Source organism: Zootermopsis nevadensis, unplaced genomic scaffold, assembly GCF_977971745.1.
Source record: "Zootermopsis nevadensis isolate Lab colony 2312 unplaced genomic scaffold, Znev_1.0 Znev_ptg000009l, whole genome shotgun sequence".
NCBI lineage: Eukaryota > Metazoa > Arthropoda > Insecta > Blattodea > Termopsidae > Zootermopsis > Zootermopsis nevadensis.
The window spans coordinates 5,065,479-5,090,186 of record NW_028259141.1 but is presented as its reverse complement, the minus strand read 5'-3'; the positions used below and the strand labels follow the sequence as shown (position 1 = coordinate 5,090,186).

The window sequence follows — 24,708 nt, the reverse complement described above, 5'->3', positions numbered from 1 at the left end:
GACTTTACAATTCCATGTTTGACTGTTCGAGGTCTTTTTGATGTTGAAACACAGAAATTGAATTTCATATAACCCTTAACAGCATTCAGTTTGACAGTGATATATTCCAAACTACAGGAGTACAGCATTTGAAATTTGACATATAATATTGTATAAGCATCAACAAATGAAAAAATGATCTCAGAAACGTTGAGGTTATTTCGAGCAAACTAAAATGGACCTTCCTTCCACACATAGAATCACACAAATAATATACCATAATATTAATAGAATTCTATATCAGATTTACAACTGAAAGGAATAAAAAATAAAACGTAGTCCTAGAGGGTTTCGGCCATCTCTTACGACGCTGAAGCTGAGCTCCATTGCTTTTCACTGCAACATTATAACATTTCTCTGTGTGATCGTGCTCCACCCAGAAATCTTTGTTACCATTACGTCGTGAATAACCATTGTTACCAAGAAGCATGCTAGTTGTTAATTTTTTAAAATAAATTATTACATGTTCATGTAAAAATTAACCAAACGTCAGGAATATTATCTCATGCCGTTCATTCCTTGGTTGGTAACACTGTATAGGCCTATTATTCGAATAAATGTACGAGGTGCGATCGGAAAGTTTCCAGACTGTGTCAAGAGAGGGCGAACCGGATGTAGTACGAGTTTCTGCCGCTAGGGGGTGCGGCCTACATTCATAGTGAATCAGTGTGCCAGCCGGCATCATCGAATTAGTATTTGCTTCTTAGTTACGGGCGTTTTGGTAGTGCATTACACCGACCCTCCTGCGATTTCGGAATGGCGGATTTTCATGAACAAAGAGTGTGCATCAAATTTTGCCAAAACGGCTACGGAAACCTATAAAACGCTAAAGCAAGCATTTGGGGAGTCCGCAATGGGTCGTGCACAAACTTTTGTGTGGCATTCACGTTTTAAAAATGGCCGAACCTCTGTCGATGATGACGAGCGTTCTGGACGACCATCTTCGAGCACAACGCCCGAAAATGTTACGAAGATTCGGCACGCCATTCACGAAGATCGACGTCGTATCATCAACGACTTGTGCGACATTGTTGGGATAGGTTATGGGACCTGTCAGCTGATTCTAAAGGAAGAACTCCACATGCGACGCATCATGACAACGCGCCAGCGCACACCGCCCTCAAAGTTCGGCAGTTTTTGGCCTCAAACACCATGGCCGTCAACCCGCACCCTCCTTATTCGCCGTGTGACTTCTTCCTCTTCCCATAGATGAAAATTCAGCTAAAGGGAAGGAGATTTGAGACGAAAGAAGAGATTCAGGCAGAATCGCAGATGGTGCTTGACAGGCTGACAAAGAAAGATTTCCAGGGATGCTTCCAGGCTTGGCAGCGGCGCTGGGATCGTTGTGTTCACTCCCAGGGGAACTACTTCGAGAGTGATGGAAGAATTTAATACCTGAGATAAGTGTACGGGTTTTTTTTTATAGGCGCAGTCTGTAAACTTTCCGATCGCACCTCGTAATACCGTTCAACACGAATAACTCAAGTGGCCTGTCCCCCTGTTAACTGTTTCCAAAGATCTTGCTAATAACAGTTATTATTCTGTACTTATGATGAAACCGCCACGGTGGTCTAGCGGTTAGAACGCTGGCCTTGTAATCCTGGGGTCTCGGGTTCGATTTCCGGCAGTGCCCGAATTTATAACTTGTGTTGAACAAGGCCGTGGTCTAGGCAACACGGAGTTTTCCTCCGTGGCATCCCAACAATTACTCCATTCACACACAGAAGAAGGCAATGGCAAACCACTTCTGGATCATCTGCCAAGAACGTATATGAACAGGTCCCAGTCCGAGAAAAGGATGGAAGGATCCTGTTCATATGGACCTGTCGTCAGACAGAACACTAAATAAAATAAAACTTATGATGAAAACCCAGTATATTTCTCGGTATTTCTTCATCGTATTCCTAGTGTTAGTCTTTCGGCAACAATTTCACTCGCCCAGTCAAATGTCGTCTTCCTATTAACACTTAACTGACACGGACCAGTTCAGAAACGCTTAAAATATTCTCGCCGACAATCGATCAGCCTTGTCGTCGTCACATGTCGGTAACTTATCGCTGACGGAACATGTAAACAAATTAATTTCAATTCTCCAAAGTATATTCTACCGTGTTGAGGCGAGGTGTCGTACAGCGATGTTCTGAATCACAGGTTACATGTAATTCGCTTTTCATCTGTTCTGAACCAGTGACGAGAAACGTAGAACGCCAACAGAGAACGCTGACGTAACTACGAAACTTAACAGAACGCCTCAAGCCCAAAGCAATGTTGTCGCAATACAAATCGCATTAAACTGCTTATCAGTGTTGACAACGTAGACCAAAAGTCACTAACACAATTTACTTGCAGACATAAGCTGTTTCCCCTACTGGAAGCCGTCCAGTTGGAATACGAACTGCTTACCATACAATACAAATGTCTCTGTTGTGAGAACGACTGGTTCGTACATTATACGCTATAACGACTCTCTACCAACTACTGCGGTTAATTTATGCATATGAAAGTACTGTCGAAAGATTCTGCAGGGGAATCATCATGTAAAAATAAGCTACAAATAACTTAAGCATCTGAAAAGGAGTAGTTAAATAACTAGGTACATGGAACAGTCCTTGAGAAGCTAATAGCACCATCAGCTGGTCAAGGAATTCCCCGTCTTTTATGCAACCCGAGGTATCTTACTGTGCTCACAAGAGACCATAACAGGTCTCTAAAAAAAACCGTCCTAAGTTAAAAAAAACCCTATAGAGGTGAAGTTATGCGTAACATGAAGGTAAAAATGTAGTTACCTTTGTGAACTAATACATTGTCTTTAAGACTGTACTTTGCACTATCAACTGAGCTCCACTCTTGTGAATAATTTATTTTATGGGGCACAATACCAGGTACAGGAAAGTACAAAAGAAATGTTTTAACCTGCACGTCAGAACATAAATCACAAGTACGTACGTACGCGCGCACACACTTTCATTCTGGCCGGAACATCGTGATGAAATGGCAAATTTCTTTCCAAAAAATTATATTAAATTTGACGCAAAGAGTAACGATTACACACGCCCAACATCGCGTAATCTCTTACCTGCCTACGTTGTAACTTATACTCCATTTTCCACTGTCATGCTTATAGCATCATTTCAATCAATCCAGACCAGTTACTTTTAAAAATAATAAAAGTCTGTTTATCGGCTGATAATTCCGATAACACAGTCGTTATATTCCGAATCTTAAAACAGCTTTTTAAAAGAATTTTCCATTTCCGATACAAATGTTATTCTGCCCCTGGCTCTGACGTCATACTCTCGTCAGCTCCAATACAATTATACAAATGTCGCCAATAACAGATTTTATAGATGCCTGGCAAAATCATCATGCGCGTGACTTGCATTCGATGAGCTCACTTCTACTCATATTCTGTAAATTAACGGAAGTTTATCGTGGATTTCCTCGGGCCCTCTACTAAAATTATGACACTTTTTAAAAATGTTATACCATTGCTCAATCCTATACCTCAAACGATTTACCACTCACAATAATTCAACCACATCTGTCAGAAAACTTCAGTGGCATAATTGAATACTGAATAAATAAACACGAAACATCAAAAAAAGCCTGCGTTAGGAAGTTAAAACTGGTCTGCCAAAATCTAAACACGACGATCAAGTAAGCCTTGCAACAACACAAACTTGTTTAATTTATAATTTAATATTATCGTAACGTAGCGTTCTACCACAGCGTGCAAAATATCACTAAATTCATTATAAAAAATTATAAAAACGTTCTTGAGCGCAGGGCTACCATGTTTACGAAACTACGTACAAAACAGTCACTAAAGCATGGAGACTCACTGATAAGACAACCCGCCCTCTTCTGTACTGGCCATCGATTTTGCCCTCTTCGCTACTCAAAGGCGTACATAATCTTTAATCTTACCGTATGATGCTGCATTTCACTTATAATCCCGTTATGTAACAAATATAGTGCAGGTTTGGACAGGTTAGGAAGCATCACATGTCAAATGCATCCAACTACTATTACTAATGTCAAAGATTGCGTACAGATTTTAACTGGTGTCATGCAATTTAATAACGTTGCTAAATTATGGTCAAACCGGTGAGAACATAACATTTAAAATACTCTTCATTTTTCGGGTACAGTCTAGCCTCTTCCAGATTTACAAAGCAACAATAAATTGTTATAAAATAAAAACAGTAACAGAGTAAGAACTTTATCCAACAGAGCCGTCATAACGAAGTATGTCCAGAATGCAAAAGTTACGAAGTTACAAGGGTGTTATAGTACTGACCTAGTCTTTTTATGCGTATCTGCATCTGAATTTACAATAAAATTAGTTTACAGCTCCTTCCTCTAGATACTTACGACAAAGACACTCTAACCAACTACAAAAAAAAAATACCTGAGCAACTTTCCAATTCGTCCTGTTCATCGGACTCCGTGTCATCGTCTTTCCCGCGTTCGGAGCGCCTGGCGTTATGACAGCATTCACTACAGTTGCTACACATAATCCACAGTTACACGGTCACAGGCATACACACAAAATACCCCGCCCAATAGCACTTTTACATGACATCACCATTCTTCTTGTTTGTCATACCTTCTCAAAGCACTTGCTTAAAACACAAAAAAGAACACCAGCAAATTACGAACACAGACACACAAACAATTTTGGAAACCCGACAATTAAAACAAATCGATTAAAATAACAAGATTAAAAATCAATTATTTAATCCCAGTGTCCGGAACAAAACACCACGTAGCCTTTAGACAAACAATAAAATGCAATATTCCTCCCAAAATCTCACATCGGTGCCAACACATGAAAACCAAGCTCCTAGCAATTGTTTCTCTGCCCCTGCTGCTGCAGACGCCCCTACCGGCTCGCCTGCCAACTAGCGACTAGCGGGCGAGGACGGGCCGGGCTCCGATGTAGGAGAGGGGTCAGCGCAGGAGAGGGGCTCGGCCGTCTTCCTATCCTGCCTAATCCATTCTACAACATCAGACGCAATTTTTAACCAAATGACACAGTTTAAAGAATTCTGGTGAAGTTACATTTGCGAGTACTGTTTGATAAGTGAAGTTCTTGGTTAATCAAGCTTGCAAAACACAAAGAGGACCGCATAACAAATATGAATCGTGCAGTCTGACGACCACAACAATAAAACTTTCTTGCGTGGTTTCAGGATCTCGCGGCAGCGAGTATGGACATGACTGTCATCTGTGGTGTTGTGTCATGTAGTCTAGTTAAAAGTTTTACACACGTTTCATATGTTTTGCTGCCTCCATCATCAGTGCGCAACACATCAAATACTCATCTCACTAATGCTTCCAATTCTGCTAAAATATTTTTACCTGTGAATATGATTACGTTACCATATAAGCATAAAACAGTAGTGACGATACAAATCATATCCTTTGTAATAAATTTGAAAAAAAAGTATAGTTTAATACTAAATGTAATTAAAATCCATTCTTCCATAGCAGGGATTCTAGATATCTAAAAGCCGGATATAGCGAAGCCAATCACAACTTACGTTTTATTCCGAAGAAATGAGTCTCAAAAATGTTAACACGTTTTGTATAAAAATGCTCATCAACTTTTAATGCCAATCGAATACGTCTTCATTAAAGCGGTAATGCTGATTGTTACGGCAATAAGGGCTGTGTACTCAAAATTACGGTAATCAGAAGACAGACTACATATAACCTAACAGTAATCGAGAAAAAAATATCGATCTTTCGATATGTTTGAGTCGATCTTTCAGGACTTCGTACGGCTAGTTACGCCGAAGAGGTCTAACATTATGGTAGAACAAAGACTAGAGGTTACAAAGGAAACCTCTTTCGCCCAATAGCCCTTTAAAGACCAACGGTAACTACATTTACCACCTGCTTAACCATCAATAATTCTTCATTTTGTATTTATGAATTTGTATAATTCAGTGTAACGAGAGATTAATCTCTTAAACAGAACAGTTGCGCTTTGTAGTGATGAGTTGTGTTTTCTTTGCGGTAGGGATGAATTCTTAAACGTTATTTCGACGAATTTCGGTAAATCGTTAATAAGTCAGCCACTATGCAGTACCTCGTCCTCTGGGACACACCGTTTGCTTAAATAGTTCCGGGATGTTGTGCATTGTAGCGTGGTAAAGTTTACCGACGTATCATAGGTGCTTATAACAGATTATACGGTGGAACATCCTACAAGACAGTCACCTCAGTAATAAATTACTGTCTACTCATTAGTCCAATACTGGGCCAAAGCCAGAGACAGATTATCCAAGCACACAGCCCGTTTATGTATTAAAGTTCATTAATACTGAGCGAAGATCTTTGAAGTGGTACCAACCCTTCGTATTGATCCCTGGCTTGCATGATACATTCGTGGTCATGACATCTTCTTTGTTTTGAATGATCTACTTAACATTTGGTGAAGATTGTAAATTATGTAATATTCTTAAACGTCTTGGTACTTCTCCTCGGTTACAAATATTCTCTTCAGAATTTCGATCACAAACAGTACGTCCCTCAATGAAACAGAAATCTTCGTACCCGTGTAAAATAACGGGTAAATCTACTTTTAGTTATTACAATCGTTATGCTTATAGATGAGATGAGATGAGGGGAAATTATCAGCGAAACTGTAGATTCACTTCAAAATAAGATAGCAGAGTCCACATTATCCGAACTTAGTTTATCCGACGCACAAAAGTAAATACACTACTAATTTATTCTACAAACAAACTCTTTCATTTACAATAAGCCACATATTTTTTCGCGAGACTTTTACATCTGATTCCGTACTGTATTTTACTCGTAATTTAATAATATCCCTTCAGCTCTAACGCAGAGGCAAAGAGTGGATTTATACCTTCGCATCACTAATTAATAAGTACTTTTCATTACTGTTACTAACAGACACTAGACCTACTAGATTGTACCAAATGTATCAAGAAATCCATACCCTGAAGATTACAGCTGGCACGTTACCACAAAAAAACATTTTATTTTTTTACAAAAAGACTCATCATTAGTGGGTTCCGAACTGGGTTATAATTCAATCATGGCGAATGGTTATGTGGAAAAGTATGGAATTAGTAAGCTAAGTCGTTATCCGACCTCAACGTGAGACCAGCGCCCTCCCGTGTTGGGTAACAACAGCCCTCTGTCGGAGTATAAACGAACTAATAACCTGTAAGAGTGTGATGTATCTTACTGGATTTCTTGAGACATGAGACGCGTGTACTGTACAACACGACCATATATTAAAATGATCTCCTATCTCCTGCGTTCGTTAAAACATACTTTCATCGTGGAAGCCTTGGTACCACACAAAAAAGGCTGTCAAACATGTCATTTCCACGGTTTAAGTACCCATAAAGACATTTGAGGAAAACCTAAATTACTCACTACACAGTTGCGAATACTGAATGACATACCCACAACAAAGCCACTTAAGAAAATATTTAATGGCATCTTTCCAGATAATTCAACACTCTGCTGTGAAAAAAATTCGAAGTTTTAATGGCGACTGAATTAAATGTCTTCAGGGCGATTAGACGTGTAAGTATAAACTACCAACACAAGGTTTTAACACATCAACCCTGACGACGAAGGCAGAGAGAAGAATATCCGAAACATTTAATCATAACTCCATACACCAGTAACCATACTAGACGAATTCATTTCAGAATATGCGAAGCGAATAATCGGTGCCTGTGTAAGAACACGTTTAGTTTAAAGTGACCCTCTGTGGTGTGTGCCTTGATCGTGGATTGTCCTGACCACCGCCGGCCTCAGTAAGTGGGCGAAAGATTCACTCTGCAGTCGACAGCCATCATGATGTCCCGGAAACAGGCTTTCATGATTGTGTTCAGTTCCTCCGAGTATGTGAATTCCAACAGGCGAGAAATATTATGAAATTAAGAATAAAATACTTAGAACCTCAGCTACACACTCAAAACAGCCAACAAACCCCTGAAATTGTCAATGTAATAAACTAGCTAAATCCCACATTAAGTAAAACAAGCAATGACGACTAATTTAATATAATTTACTTCAAAGTATTGGTCTTCCAACTGACCGTCTTTGAAGAGGTTTCCTCAAGAAAATTCTATATTGTTGTTTATTATGCATCTGCTGTAGTACAAAAACGTTGCTTTACAAATCATCATGAAGGCAAATTACGATGACAAAAACACGAACTTCATAAATATTATCTAAAATACAAGCTACTGAGTAAGAACAATTCTGAGGGGAATGTCATATCTCAGAAGGTTACTCAACAGCATTTCAACGTAAAGTCCACGATTCGTTCCCAGGGAAGTCCCAGAGGGATGTGCGACGGACAAAATGGCATTGAAGAATGTATTTCTCCAAGTACGTCGGTTTGCCCCTGTCAGTATAATTCCATCGCTCGTCCGGAAGAGACACAATGTCATCCCGTTATTATTATCATAATTATTATTACAAGTACGTGATGAAATTACAAATAAACACATTCAATGACGGACGGCGTCACTTTAATGTATTATTCATAAGAAACGTTTGTGGCAACTTTAATATCCTGAATTTCGCATTGGAAACTGTTGGTATTTGACTCCCACACAAAAATTTCAAAAAACTTCTACACTTTATTTTCACGTAGCAAATGTATTCTCTTCTCTGCGCCTTAGCTGTCAATAACGTTTGTATGTTTTATATAAACTGGTTTAACGGTAAGAAAGGCTTTAGCTACCTACAGCATTACTATACGGTGTAATAAAATCTTTTACTACGCTGATTCTATAATTGCCTCGTGTAGATTTTTTAATAAAGAAATTAATTGAACTATTACAAGTGAAACTGAAGTAACGCCTATAGGAACAAGGAAAACCCGACCCGCGTGTAACAGGTTGCACTCCGCTCCAATTGTCAGCTCATAAACCCCGAGCCGGCCAGCGCCCTCTCGTGATCAAATATTGAACTCAATTTCTCCTGCTATGCACGGGGTATACAGAAGTGGCTACTTTCCGGTAGGTCATGAGAAGGAGCTAAGCCAGATTTCAGCCGGAGTCCCAAAACAGCCATATTGGTAAGATTTTTACTATTTCTCCTTTCTCATATCCATTATAGATCCTAGACAAAGTAGCGAATCATATAAACTTCACACTTACGCCTATGTGATGTTATTTGCTGAGTACGTGGCATGATAACCAGTAGATTAATTAAACGATGTTTAACACACATCATTACGGCCACTTTGAACAAAGTCGTAATATTAATTCAACAATAACATTGACTCTATAAATCTTTACGATACACGACTCGTAATTTTAATAGCTAATAATTATATTAACAGATGTTTCAAAACTTGAAGAAATAAATGTGATTACAAACAACTTGTAAGAGGTAAACTAAATTTGAGTCAGAGAATTAGAATTATTGTCAGTTTTGAAGAATGTGAAATACATGGAAATGGAATGGTCAACTGTGGAGAAAGAATACAGCTGAATAGAAGAGTGCAGTTACTTGTAAACAGTATTAACAAAACAGAAACGATACGCATAGCGTAATAATTACGACGCGTCACCCTGGTTTATGACAGTAGCATCAGATATGCCTGGAAATAATTAATTTTCTACCCTCGCTATAACCGCCTATCTACACCATTTTGAAAATCTTCTAGATTCGGATTAATCTCCCAGACAAAGCAGACACTTTCAACAAATGAAATTTTCTTTACAGATTTAATATCATTACAATAGGTACAGTCTGATGTCGCCGGGTGGCAAGGAGAGCAAATTTAATTAATTTTATTCATTAGATTAAAATCTTAGAGACTTAGATTCTTCAGAAAATAAATTATAATTCTTTACGCTTCAACGTTGCTGGAATACAGACGGTAAAATTGTGTGTTGTATTACCGACTAATATATTTCCCTGTCCTACGTAATGTGCTTATGTTCGTACGTTAAGTGTTCGTTAAAACGGTCCGACCTGATTGAATATGTACACACCTTGACACGTTTTCGTAAAATTCTTCGATATAAAATTCAATTGAATGAGCTTTCTATGTTATTTCTTGCGTATGAACAGCCAGACAAAAAAAGGGATTTAACAGGACCTCCGTAGGATTCCGAATGCTTCCAAAAATAGCTTTCCACAGACGGTAGTCCACTAAAGGTTAAAATATATTTCAACTATTAAAAACATAATTACCATGATAACTAACAGTAATGGGAAAAAACAGTAATTAACTCGTATTGTGATGAGCCATTTCGACTTAATCATTAACGGGTCTTGTCAAAACATCTAAAACCAATCTTACACTTTAAACGTTTCAACTTTAAAGCTAGTCGTAGCAGACAGTTTCCCCGCCCATAACATGTGCGGACTGTCACATTAATAGACAGTTCATTTACAAAACACTGGGTCAGTAAAAACGAAAAAAATCGATGGCTTTTGTTCATTCAGAGCACGGGCTAATCGCTGCTTCTACGAAAATGCGACTCGATCTTAGATTTTACTCGTGAGAAAAGTCAAATACCTTTTTATGTACTGACCCATGCTTACCTAAAATGTCTGCGTCATCTTTCACATGTTCAGGACGCAAGGGGAGAATAAAACTGCTTATTTTGAAGACACGAAACAGTAGCACATTACAAAAATATTAATAAAATGTATTTATCGCCCAATACCGATAGCATTAATGTAAAGGTACAATTTGGCTGCACGCGACCGAGGCAGGCGACAGAGACGGGAGACGGACACATCGCAGCTTGTCGCCACACACTTTTGAGGTGACGACCGAGACATGCGGCAAAGTGTTTGTTTTCTTTGTTTTGTTGAGACATACGTGCACATATTCTGTGAAAAATGAGTACAAAAATGCTTCTAAAAAGGTTACTCGAAGAATAAGAAGAAGATGATGTGTTGCTGTGTTATTTGTTGCGAAAGAAACAAAGAAAACCTATGAGTTCAATATTCAAAACCAGACGTGAAGAAGGATCTTTCTGTCTGTGGTCAGTGGTCGGTTTTCTGCTACTAATTCTACCAATTGCTCGTCTTGGTCACCAGTAAATTTAATTTCTGCCATTATTTTACTCAACAACACACGTGCTGCCTGAGCCCGTCGCGAGACACTACTGGTCCGAGAGCGGTCTCCTGTGCTTTGTCTCGCGCTCGTACGATTGTACAGAGAGCAGACAGGAAGCGACCAGTCTCGGTCTCGTAACTCTGTCGCCTGCCTCGGTCGCTTGTCTCTGTCGCGTGCAGCCAAATTGTACCTAAACATGACGGCGAGAAATTTAAGTCGCGTGCACAATTATCGTCTGAAACCGCAAGGGAAAATTCCACTAGTAGATATCGATGTATATTGTAGGATAATATTAAAATGGAACTCCATGATCACCCTGAGAAATGAAACAGTGAGTACCTCAGTAACGTCGGCCAACTTCTAATATAATAACCACATGTTACAGTACAAATATAAATAAAAAATCATGTAGGTCTTGCTTAATCAATTACGTTGTGTTAATTAATTAATCTTGTCCGTCTAATCACAATTTAAAATTTAAAATTAAGATAATTAAAATACCATGTGATGCTCCTTATCGAAACATTCGATTTACATTTGGAACATCACTTTCTCACTACATGTTTCAGTTCTTAGATGAACCATCTTCAGGTGTGTAAAAATTACAATTATATAAACTTAAAACTTAATCATAATTTCTTATATGCAACTTTTTTATAGTTGTTTATCAGTTATTAGTGATGTTCACTTCCAGATTCCATTTTAATATATTTGAAGTTGTTCTATATATGTGCGTCGTGTTCAAATAAACTTTTAGGTTGGTGAATGTTTTTGTTGATGTATTTATATCAGTCAGAGATGAGAAGTGTAGATGAGTTCCGACAAATGTAAATCGAATGTTTCGATAAGGAGCATCACATGGTATTTTAATTATCTTAATTTTAAATTTTAAATTGTGATTAGACGGACAAGATTAATTAATTAAATATATATTTTCACAATATGACGCAACTCTATCATCTTACGTTGTGTTAGTTATTCCATTGGTTTTATGCTTAGCTGTATGATGCTCTATTCTGATAAAATAAAATAGACTGGATATAATGATTCAATTCTTAATTCAAAACGATAATATTAGCACGACAATTTCTTGTACTGCACCAGTGTAATTTGCATATTCTCCGTTCTTTTCACTAGATAACTTGTAAGACTAAATATTAACCACACAACAAATTTTATGTGAACTCTCTCGGTTACTAAGGACATAAAAGAAGTCAATGATGGACATAAAAGCCTAAACACGTCGGGCGCCGAACTGCATTCAAGATGTAAATAATAAACTTTGTATTTGATGGATGCTGTACACTAAAGTGGATTAAAACAGCACGGAGTATTCTTGAGATACTGCACATAACAGTTACTCAGGTAGTCAAGAATTTCAAAGCCTCTTATGGAACCTGAAAGTCTACCACTCCAACTACTTGTCTCTGAACCAGACGAATCAGCCCACAGCCTCCTATAATATATAACACAAATCCATTTTAATATTATCTTCCCAAGTGATCCCATCACTTAATAAAGTCTAATAGAAATTCTGCATCTCACCTCCCCTATGGATGCTACAAGAGTGGCACATATTATTTTTCATGATTTAATCAACGTAATAATAATTCCGATAATAAAATAACAACTAAACTGTCGAAGATCTGCTATTCAAATTTCAACTCTTCCGTACATCAAAAGCCAGTAATCCTAAGAGCTAAGGCATGCATGTATGTGTACGTACAGCGTGAAAAGCTGAATGCTTTCCTAAACTTCAGCAACAAATGAAGGTCAGAGATCATTTTGATGCTGTGCCTTCATCTGAAACATAAAAACTCCCGTCTATTTGCGGATGAAATTGCTTGAGGTTCCAAATTCCATAGTTTCGCAGTCATGACACCAGATGTCAAAATGTTTTAACTAGTGTTGTTACCATTATGCAGCTTTTAGAATCATTTCTAATATTCGTGATAAAAAAACTTGAAAATAACTAGGTAGAAAACTGATCTGGGAGAAAATACAAATTGACTGACTGACCTGTAATTTCAGAACCCGAAGACTGAACAATCCTAAACAAATAGCTTATCATTTGGCAGTATCTCCACTTGATAAAGAATCGTTTAAATGACCTACGAATCATATCGTGACCCACTGCACTACAATCCTCATTGCATCCTTTATGTTTCTCATCTACGTCTACGATAAAAGTAGAGTCAACTTTCCACACATTCTACGTAAACACGTCTGACCCAGTCTGGTTTAATTAACCTCTCTAATAATGCAAGATCATTTTGTGTCATTTTCTGCATTCCCTTGTTACGAACAAATTCTGCGTTCTAACATCTGTTGTTTCCAAACACACTGAAGCGTCTAGGCATGCCCTAACACTACATTACAAGGATAACAGCCCTGGAGGGACGCAGTTTGTAACGCGTTAGCAGATGCAGTATTGGGCTGCAAGCTGACGGTCATCTTGTTGACCCTTACGAGGGCCACAACTTCTGCTGACCATGAAGGTTAGAATGATATCCAAGGAACGGCTATACATTATCTCAACCAATGTATTTAAACCTCTGGGTTCACGATTAGAGAGGTATTCGTACATCTTAGTAAAACCGAAGCAGAAGGACGACAAAGTCTTAAAAGATTATTCGCCACAAAAACTGTGTCTCAGCTTAGAAAATGTACTTTTTTATTTGTAGTGTTCTGTCTGAGGACAGGTCCATATGAACAGGATCCTTCCATCCTTTTCTCGGACTGGGACCTGTTCATATACGTTCTTGGCAGATGATCCAGAAGTGGTTTGCCATTGCCTTCTTCTGTGTGTGAATGGAGTAATTGTTGGGATGCCACGGAGAAACCGGGGAAGCCCCCGGAGGAAAACTCCGTGTTGCCTAGACCACGGCCTTGCCCAACACAAGTTATAAATTCGGGCACCGCCGGGAATCGAACCCGAGACCCCAGGATTACAAGGCCAGCCTTCTAACCGCTAGACCACCGTGTAAGGTAGAAAATGTACATGCAACTAAAAACACTGCTTCTATGCGCAAATGCCACGCTATTAAAAACTACTCTAGTCTTCAAGATAAAGATTAATTAATTTTTATCCAGGTAGAATGTGGACGATCCCAAAGCTTAAAGTACAACGATATGGAAGGTAACACTGTGGAAATCTGACGTGGAAACAAAACACTCCAAAAACCCGACAGGAAAACCGGTCTCCCGGCACACAACTCCTGAACATCGTGATTCAGAACTGCGTGTGACTACGTGGCACAAACTTAACACCGAGTTTTATAAATATTGGTTGATTAGAGAGGACAGACGTCGCATGTCCGGCCTTAAAAAGAACTCAGGATACGATATCACACTGGATAAAACGCGCTGAGCTTACAGACAGAAACTACACCGCCTTCAGCCCGTGACAGGTAGAGACTCACCCTGCGGTTGGAAGACAGTTATCCCAGGAAAGCGATACAGCCGTATAGCGCACAAGGATGCGGGGGGGACAGAGACAGGCAGAAATACGGCCATTGTACATTATCACCGTAAAAAAAACACACACACACAGGGTTTTGTGTTACGTGCTTGAAGGAACGTGAAGTGCCATAAGTCATCACTTGCGCGCAGTTGTCGTATGATTTTCACACTGACTAAGAAAACATCGCGAAACCTAATAAAATCCAACTTATCACATTTTTCGTCGTTTTCCGGAAATCCAGGGTTCAAAATCACGGTCATCAACTGTTTTCCCCTCAAGCTCTCAAATTAAAATCCACGATATTTCCTTAAAATCGGCAACGACCGCTTCATTTCATATCCACTCCTATTCACCAATCAGAAGATACCGTGTTATCGACGTAACAACCAGAGAAGTTGTTACTGCGACGTCACATAAATGAAATCAACCAACCAACGAACCACCCATGTGCCGAGATACAAACCCTAACTTCAGTTCAAATGCGAGATGTTAACATGAAGAAATAAAAGTGGATCGCTCGATACAATTGAATTTCAGTTGCAGAAGCCTGTTGTGATGGCTTTCGGAAAGTTTTTCGAGGCCACTTTGCATGCAAGTAATTAAACGTTCCATTAACCCACTAAATCACTTCAGGCGCACGAAATTAGAAACAAAACAAATTACCATCACGGACATAATTGATACACAGCGTTGGGGTCAATGCTTCGAGCTGGCTGGTCCCATGACCACCGATACACGGCTACCACCTGTTCTAGCGACCACCGACAAGGGAAGATCCAAGACGTATCCAGCTCCTACCTCGATCCATAACCAAATAATCTGACTTGTACGTGGTTTTACTGAAGTCCTAAAATAAAATGAGGGATTAATGACCAAACCGAGGCTTCGTCCATCTTATTTTATACTCGACTTCCTTCGAAGTCAAGTGGTTGGAGTAGCGAAGAATCGATTTATCGGATTTCGACTCTTCGCTACTTTCCTAGGGTAAAACAGAGGACTGAATGTACACTTCGTCACGTTTCTACCGTGAAATGAGGTACAGCGTTTTTAAGTCCAAATATTTTGCCACTGGAATACATTCCAGCTACAGAACGTGTAGACCAATGCATTAATTAAATGGTGTTAGAAGCTCAGAAATATGGCGAAAGAAGTGGTTTTGAAGTTAGGAAAATATCCGACGAAATTCCTGGCATTTGCTTTATTCTGATTGGTATTCACCCAAGCTCGACGAAAAATTATCTGCTTAGTACACCTGACCCACAAGATCACTGAAAATACCAACAAGCACGAGAAGAAAAAGTGGAAATCGGCCGAGTTGTAGGGCCCAATCAAACAACAGACTACTACATCAGTGAGACAGTCGCCCTAATGGCGAGATACAACTCTCTAATTAGTTAAAAGGTAAGGTAAAGCAATTCCGTTAAAGGCCAAGTAGACGCTGAGGAGGAGAGGCCATAAACCTTTTCAACCTCCGTACCAGATTGGGGGGGGGGGGGGGGGAGTGGTCAGGATCACGCCCCGGCCGCGATTTACCCACGGGCAAAGGACCTCCGGTACCCACAGGAGATTGTGGGCCCCAAAGCGGGTCTGGACGCAGATGCTAGATGAAAATCCTTTGCTCTCGACGTCAGTCACTACGCTGACTGAGCTACCTGGCTCACACTTATTTAGTTTTGTTCTCTAAACTTGAAAAGAACTTAAAAATCAAAAGAGTGTATGATGTGGAAACAACAGAACACAAAGCTACAGAGAAGCTGTTGGAGTTTCTGGAATAAAAAAAAATGAATCCAAAATATGATCCCAATACGGTAGGAAAATTGGGGGGAAAAAGTCTCGGTACCTGGTAAAGGAGCCTTTGAAGATTACTGGCCTCTAGTTCCTGCAAAGACAGAATCTAATTTTGTCAGATTTCGTCTAAACAAATTTGATCAGGCAAGGTAAATTAAGCACTTGCGTTTCTCTGGCCTTGAACCATCTTTCAGTATTCTAAAAATGAGACCACTGCGTTTCGGAAGCTGGCTCTGCTGCCGTCTTCAAACATCAATTTTATTGGGTCCGTTAGAAGCGGCTAGGCCCAACCTCAGGAAATCTCAAAAACTGATTAGCTACTGAAACCACATACAAATTTAAGAAACAGTAAAATGTATTTCCCTGGTTATTTCAGGTACAAACACTGTAATATGAATTCTATGAAAAGTAACAGGTTGGTGGTCATGTGATCGTCATCAAACTACGTTATGTCAGAGTGGTATGAATTATATTAGCCCTGTGTAAAATTTCCAGGTATTACTAAGTGGAAGGCAATATCAGTAATTAACCCCATATACCGCTAAACAAAATACAGACGTAAAAAAACACGTTTGTAGCACTGTGGTACACTATCCACGTACACAGACAAGTTATGTACGAGCTGAGCTCTTCAGATACAAAAACATTCACAAAATTCCAAAACAAACGTAAACCAACAGCTAATGGCACCAGACCAAAGTAAGCAGAATATTTGTAAACATCAAGTGCACTGTTTCCACATGGGTCTGTCAACTGAGAGGGTAAAATTCACATTATAGACCCTACTGGGATGAAGTACCTCCGTTTGCGAAACAAACAAAGTTCTTAACGCAAATTCCACTTAAATACAACTAAAAAATGGCATTAATTTAAAGAATCACGTTTGGTACAAAGGTCATCAGGAGGTTTCTGTTATCCAACGCGTCCAGACACATTCACGGGTGAACTGAAGTAAGCTCGGGTTGTAGCGGCCTGGACGCGAAGATGGTGTTTCGCCTGCAAACTTTACACAGAAAGTCAGAGGAGGGTCCACCGCCATATTGTAAAACCAGAGCCGAATCGGAGAGTTTCAAACGACCGTGTTTCCTTGTCCGTGGCACATTTGTAGACAAACATAACAGTTGATACAATCACATAATAAATAAAATGAACAAGGACTCCTTCGGCTAAGAACAAGCAGTTGTGTTCATGTACATTTATACCAGAACTAAGATACAGTACACATTAATAGGTATCTTGAATACATCGCTAAGAAAATTATCGGGTGTGACTGCCGTGTAAACATTCGGTACGAAAATCCAGTAGCAAACACGCCTACAAAATAACAGGTCCGTCGAGACTAAATTAAGTTTGAAATTGCTGACGAAATGATTATCAAACTTATTAATCGAAAATAATGAAGTTAAGAAACAGAGACACACAAATGGCCTATCTCTTTATACAATTTTATTCACACATACGAACGTACAACTTCGCTGCACAGAAATATTATTCATTATACAAATAGATTAATTAAATCTATTAATTTAATTACTCAGTGATCCTGATACCGTATAAAAACGTCCATCTCAGTATGTTTCAGTTTTTCTTACAGCCCTGAAAATAAACTGTCACCACATATCGACGTTTCGAGAACAAATATTTGTTAAACAATAAATCGTGGACAGAAACCTTGAATGTAGATTATAATGGTGATACAGGTTAAAATGTAAAAGCGAGAGAGGTATATTTGAAGGTAATATCCCATTAGTACAGAAAACCTGCCCTAGTTATCGGTTACCCAGTCGAGATTCGTAATAGATACCTCCCAGACATAAAACATAAGTGTTAACCACTGCACTGTAAAATATAAATGCACGGCCACAATCAATCAAAATATTCCTGTGTTCAAACGTCACACCACGAGGGAAAGCTCTACGCATTCATAACATCGGCATTACACCGAGATAACTTATTTTAAAAAACAAACAGAATAATCAGTTTTTTTGACGGAAGCACGTGAAATGAGGACAGGCCTTGAACATAGGCCAACTTCCAAACACAGATGTTACTATAACCCGGGACAAAAGACAAACAGGACCACGGATGTTTTAATAGTAACATTTCAGGACGGTCTACCATAAATGACAGCAGTAAATTTGGTGTCATTAAAATTTGGAGACATTGGACACTTCGTGGCACATACGAGGTGCGATCGGAAAGTTTCAAGACTGTGTCAATAGAGGGCGAACCGGATGTAGTACGATCTTCTGCCGCTAGGGGGTACGGCCTACATTCATAGTGAATCAGTGTACCAGCCGGCATCATCGAATTAGCATTTGTTTCTTAGTTACGGGCGTTTTGGTAGTGCATTACACCGACCCTCCTGCGATTTCGGAATGGCGGATTTTCATGAACAAATCAAATTTTGCCAAAGACTCGCCAAAACGGCTAGGCTATGGGACCTGTCAGCTGATTCTAAAGGAAGAACTCCACATGCGACGCATCATGACAACGCGCCAGCGCACACCGCCCTCAAAGTTCGGCAGTTTTTGGCCTCAAACACCATGGCCGTCATCCCGCACCCTCCTTATTCGCCGTGTGACTTCTTCCTCTTCTCAAAGATGAAAATTCAGCTAAAGGGAAGGAGATTTGAGACGATAGAAGAGATTCAGGCAGAATCGCAGATGGTGCTTGACAGGCTGACAAAGAAAGATTTCCAGGGATGCTTCCAGGCTTGGCAGCGGCGCTGGGATCGTTGTGTTCACTCCCAGGGGAACTACTTCGAGGGCGATGGATGAATTTAATACCTGAGATAAGTGTACGGGTTTTTTGTTTTTTTATAGGCGCAGTCTTGAAACTTTCCGATCGCACCTCGTACACGCCTGCTATGTGTAAAGTGTGACGCGTTGCGGGTCCCAGATTGTCCACCCACGAGCTTCTTTCTTCATATAGAGAATCTGAAATCACATGAATTTAGACCTACCTCCGTTCCACCAGCATTGAATCCAAATTCTCTCTCAGCAAGCGATGAAAATCAAATTTGCTTGAGACTAGTAACGCAATTTAACTTCGACGTTATGCATTTCCATCTCAGATGCCCTCCTAGCATTTTCGAACTCATCCCTTAAAGCCCTCAAGGGCAAATGAGATTTGAGTCATCGTTTATGTTCGCTGAGAGAACAAAGCCTATATAGCTTTAGAAACCGGGGGTTATCCCAACATCCGGGACTGTGCACGCCTCAACCCACCCTGGACAACGGACATCGACAACTCATTATAACTACTAACACACTGCAGTCTCAGGTAACACATCACTAATAAGACGACACGACCGCAAACAAGAAATCCTCACAGCTAATTTTCCAAAGCTTCACTTTAACATGAAGTAAACAAGGGTTAACCATTAATAACAGTGATCCTGTGAACTAATTCAAACCTATTAAAGGCCCGGTTGTAAATACCGGATGTACCATTTAAAAAGCAACCCCAAAACAATCACATACTACGGTTCAAAAATTAAATGAGAATCAGGCACATGTAGATGATATAAACATCCAAACTTAACTGTTACACTTAATTCAAGGTCATCCGTTGTTGCTAGGCTGTACAAAATTCTGCGGATGCAAACGTGGTGCGTTCAAGAACAAGACTTGTGTTCATTCTTGAACACTACTTCGCTTCGAAATCGCTTGATTCTGTCCGTATAGCATTTAACGATGCGTATTGTGACAAGAAACGCAGAATAAGACAATAGACAGACTGGTAACAAAATTTCGGGACACAGAAAATGTCTGCGATAAATATTCAGATAAAATTGCCGCAAAACCGATTTCAGGCAGTGCGTCAACTACAAGAATACGGGTACAATCTTCTTTATTACGCCGTCTCCTTTACAGGAGGTTGGCAACATTTATGAACAGGATCCTTCCATCCTTTTCTCGGACTGGGACCTGTTCATATACGTTCTTGGCAGATGATCCAGAAGTGGTTTGCCATTGCCTTCTTCTGTGTGTGAATGGAGTAATTGTTGGGATGCCACGGAGAAACCGGGGAAGCCCCGGAGGAAAACTCCGTGTTGCCTAGACCAATAGTATTCAACATTTTTTGTTCGCGTACCCCCAGATATAATTTCTCTTCAACTTTGTACCCCCAAAGTCGTTGGTGTATAATTCAAGTTACACGTAGTATATAATCCACATCTAAAATCAATTAAATAAATTACATTACAGATTATTCAGTATTTATCATAAAATAATATATATTTTTTTAAAAAATTCACGTATCCCCGGGGGTACGCGTACCCCAGGTTGATACCACTGGCCTAGACCACGGCCTTGCCCAGCACAAGTTATAAATTCGGGCACCGCCGGGAATCGAACCCGGGACCCCAGGATTACAAGGCCAGCGTACGGGTACAATACCACAATATTAATACCAGTTTCTTCTTTATTTACGTAAAGACGTCCGTATGTACAGTTCGCGACTGTAATCTTGAGACTTGCAAGGAATGCAGTAAGTCCGTAGCGTTAAAGGCAGAAGCTATCTCTCCTCCTTCACCCCGCAAGTCTCAAGATTACAGTCGTTTACTGTAGTATTTTAGGATTGCATTTTAAACGAAACGCCCTGTGAAATTAAGTACAAACTATAAACATATAACAACTCTGTACGCCTATTTTACCCAAAGAGTTCGTCTTTGTGTTGCATTTATAGCCATGCTATCGCTGGAAATTGGAAATTTAAAAGTGTGCTTCGACGCTCCTGTGACCGACTTAAAAATAAAGTATTGCTTACGTAGTCCATATTCTTTACGATAAGTTTATTATCTTGTCAACAGGGGTGGGTAACGTTTACATTTTGTCACTGATGGGACCATATTGACCTAATTATTAAATCTACTATTTAGTCACTGCCGGCTAACTTAAAAATTGTTTCGGAAACTGGATGTTTCGGTCCTTTGACAAAAATTTTCGAAATGCCTGTTAATCTGAGCCAACATATAACAGATCCATCTTCGAAAGAAATTTCTTCTAACAATACCAAACATCGGACAGAACGAAAAACAACCAGGAGGCCAATACCAAAACATTTAGAGCCTTATGATGATAAACACGAACCAAGATGGCCGTGTAGTCTGGTATAAATTCGTTTCCCAACGTTTCGGAGGTTCTTGCTGTCTCCATCATCAGGTGGCGAAAAAACCTATGTAACTGATACATCAGAACTCAAATTTTTCATTATTTCCTTCAGTACCTCCAGTAGAATGACGAGGAAATACCCTGTAATAGGCCACGACCGCTAAATAACTTTGTTGCTGACTCGGGGTCAAAAAATGAACTACGATTTATCAATCCAAAATACCACAAAATAATACACATGACGTAATATTTACAACTATGTCGTTAGGATATTACACATACAAACTTAATTATTAGCCGGGATAGCTCAGTCAGTATAGTGACTAGCTACGGGCTGGACGACCGGGGTTCGATCCCCGACGGGGCAGAGGATTTTTTTTTTTTCCCTCTGGCCTCTGCGTCCAGACCAACTCTGGGGCCCACCCAGCCTCCTGGCCAATGGGTACCGGGGTCCTTTCCCGGGGGTAAAGCGCGGTCAAGGTGTGACGCTGACCACTCACCCAAGCGCCTACATGGCGTATAGTTGGACAGCTTTAGTTCACAGAACTTAATTATATACACACAGTTCTACGTCAAATACTTGACAGATTTAATGCCGATATTTTTACTGGAGTAAGTAAGACATAAGACAATCCGTAAAGACATACAGAAAACGAAACGAAACGAGAACTTTACGACATTAGGAGCAGGGAATAATATTACATACTGCATTAAGAAATTCCCACTATTTCTTTATAGACCTGCAGACTCGAGGGAAATTTCACAGTAACCGCTTCATTTCTGGTAAAGTCTTACGGACACATGTAAAAATCATGAATAAACGCAGAAAAAAATTATGATTTTCTAAAGGTCTGTTGTACCGCCACGGTGGTCTAGCGGTTAGAACGCTGGCCTTGTAATCCTGGGGTCTCGGGTTCGATTCCCGGAGGTGCCCGAATTTATAACTTGTGTTGGGCAAGGCCGTGGTCTAGGCAACATGGAGTTTTCCTCCGGGGGCTTCCCCGGTTTCTCCGTGGCTTCCCAACAATTACTCCATTCACACACAGAAGAAGGCGATGGCAAACCACTTCTGGATCATCTGCCAAGAACGTATATGAACAGGTCCCAGTCCGAGAAAAGGATGGAAGGATCCTGTTCATATGGACCTGTCGTCAGACAGAACACTAAATAAATAAAATAATAAAGGTCTGTTACAACGATTGATTCATTACAGAAACAGTATGTTAAACTACACCCAATGTTTGAGATATGTTACACACGACGTTTCCGGAGTAGGCTGTACTTCCGTCATCACTGACAACATTTTCTATATTGTTAGTGACAACGGTGGCGAACAAACCCAGAACATTCCGAATACTGGGCTACTCTGGTGGTATAGTAGTTAGCGTACTAGCTTAATACTGGCAAGGTCATGGGTTCGATCCCGACCGTCAACATTGACAATGCAGAAAGTGTCATTATGACAACCATGACTTGAATACGAAGTATATCCAACTCCCGAAACGTCATAAGAAAGAAACCCCGACAATGGCAAAGCGTCCAAAATAGTTTTCTAGACCTATATAAAATAAAATTATTTCTGTACGTACGTTCGCTTATAGCTCGAGAAAAAAACATACCGATTTGCACCAAACTTGGCATGATTATTTCTTGAGACCAGGAAGATCAAATCACCGACAAGTCCTGAGTTCGAGTCCCGGTAAGGACGGTTCTTGTAGCTCGAAAACAAAGCAATACCGGCGTTAAGACCCAAGCTTGGAAACGGACATTACAAATCTAAAATCTTCCCTTGTTTCCAATCCCGGTGAAGATGATGGGTTTAGGGATATTTTTCTTACGATATCAAATTATAAAGCCTGTGGTAAGCTTTCGGGTAATGAAGATTGATAAGAAATTAAAGCATGTCTAATTTCTCCTCAACGATACTGTAGTCTTTTCGTTAGTGTGTTTTGTTATCATTTCTCAATAACGATTGGTATCAAGCATATTGTATTTTCTTTCTTTCATTTCGATATATTCTACTGTAAACATAAATGAGACTGCTGAAAAAGAAAATAAAAAGTAGTGTAATAGCAAAAGGAGGGATATTTTAAAATCGTTTTTGTACGTACAAATTAAAGTTCAGCTAAATACATCCATTGGACGTGCTGCTGATATTAGATCACCGACAAACAGACTGATACAAGCCCCAAATGTGTAGCAGGAGACAAATAAAAAATTAAAAACAGAGAACCGAAAAAAAATCAGCTTTCTCCTCGCAGAAAACAAGCTGTATCATAGCAACCAAAGTTCAGACTCATCACAAACAGGATTTCTTGTTGTTCTGGTAGTCAATTAGTTATTTTATAATTCACTAATAGAATCGCACTACACAGCCAATTAAAGTTCTGTCCACACAAAGGTTAAGTCCTGGTAAATGGAATATTCAGTCAACTGATACTTCCACTCCTAGAACCAAACACGTCCGATCGCCCACAATGGAGATGAATGTCCTACAACGAAATCCGGTCGATCGAAACCCTTCAATTCGGCTCCGGTTGTGCAGTGTGGCAGTAAACCCTCTTGTGACATCGCGACCAAAATATAGTGAAGATACTGCACTGTTTCTTTGTAATACACGACTTTATTTCCTATTTTATCCGCTGTTACTTCATAAATCTCTTAAGAAGAAAGAACTTTGCGCTGTTTAGCAACAGTTCAGTTGGTAGCGTGTTTGAACACGTTGAGGGAGACCGATTAACGGGGGCAGCAAGGACCTCTGAAACGTCGTTACACGGCGCACCAGCCCAGAAGACAGTCATTTTCATTAGGGATTATCTCTACGATTAGGCCCAACAGAGTAGGTATATCTGAAGACGGAGACAGAGTGCCATCTCCGAAACGTCGTTCAATTTATATCTTTTATTAGACGATGGATAACAATCAAAAAACTTTTTATTTAAACTTAAACTCTTTACATTTATTATTTTCTCCCTACATTTATTCACATCCGAGAACGACATAAGTGTAATTCTCATTTCAACGTGAAAGGTTTAAAATTAAACACAAAATCAAACAGATACACGAACGGAAGGCACATAACATTTCAGCAATTCCAACCTTCCGACGCGTTCACAAGTATTTGACCTCCGATATTTGTCGATGGCGAGTGACGTCACATATTCTATCACCAACGACCTCTGAGCGGGCAGTGTGTCTGGCTGGGTGACGAC

At 39.7% G+C, this 24,708-nt stretch overlaps 1 protein-coding gene across 22 annotated transcripts in view; it reads right to left on the bottom strand.

Moving 5' to 3' along the window:
* LOC110833927 (coiled-coil domain-containing protein AGAP005037) overlaps positions 1–24,708 on the bottom strand; it is a 412,755-nt gene that overhangs the window by 227,746 nt on the left and 160,301 nt on the right. The window contains exon 1 of one of the 22 annotated variants that reach the window (XM_087345632.1): positions 4,451–4,919. The exons of the other annotated variants lie outside the window; for them this stretch is intronic. Coding sequence (XP_087201758.1) covers positions 4,451–4,556 — 106 coding nt within the window. The 5' untranslated portion in view covers positions 4,557–4,919. Of the gene's footprint in view, positions 1–4,450; positions 4,920–24,708 lie in introns of those variants that run through there. 22 annotated transcript variants of the gene reach the window in all.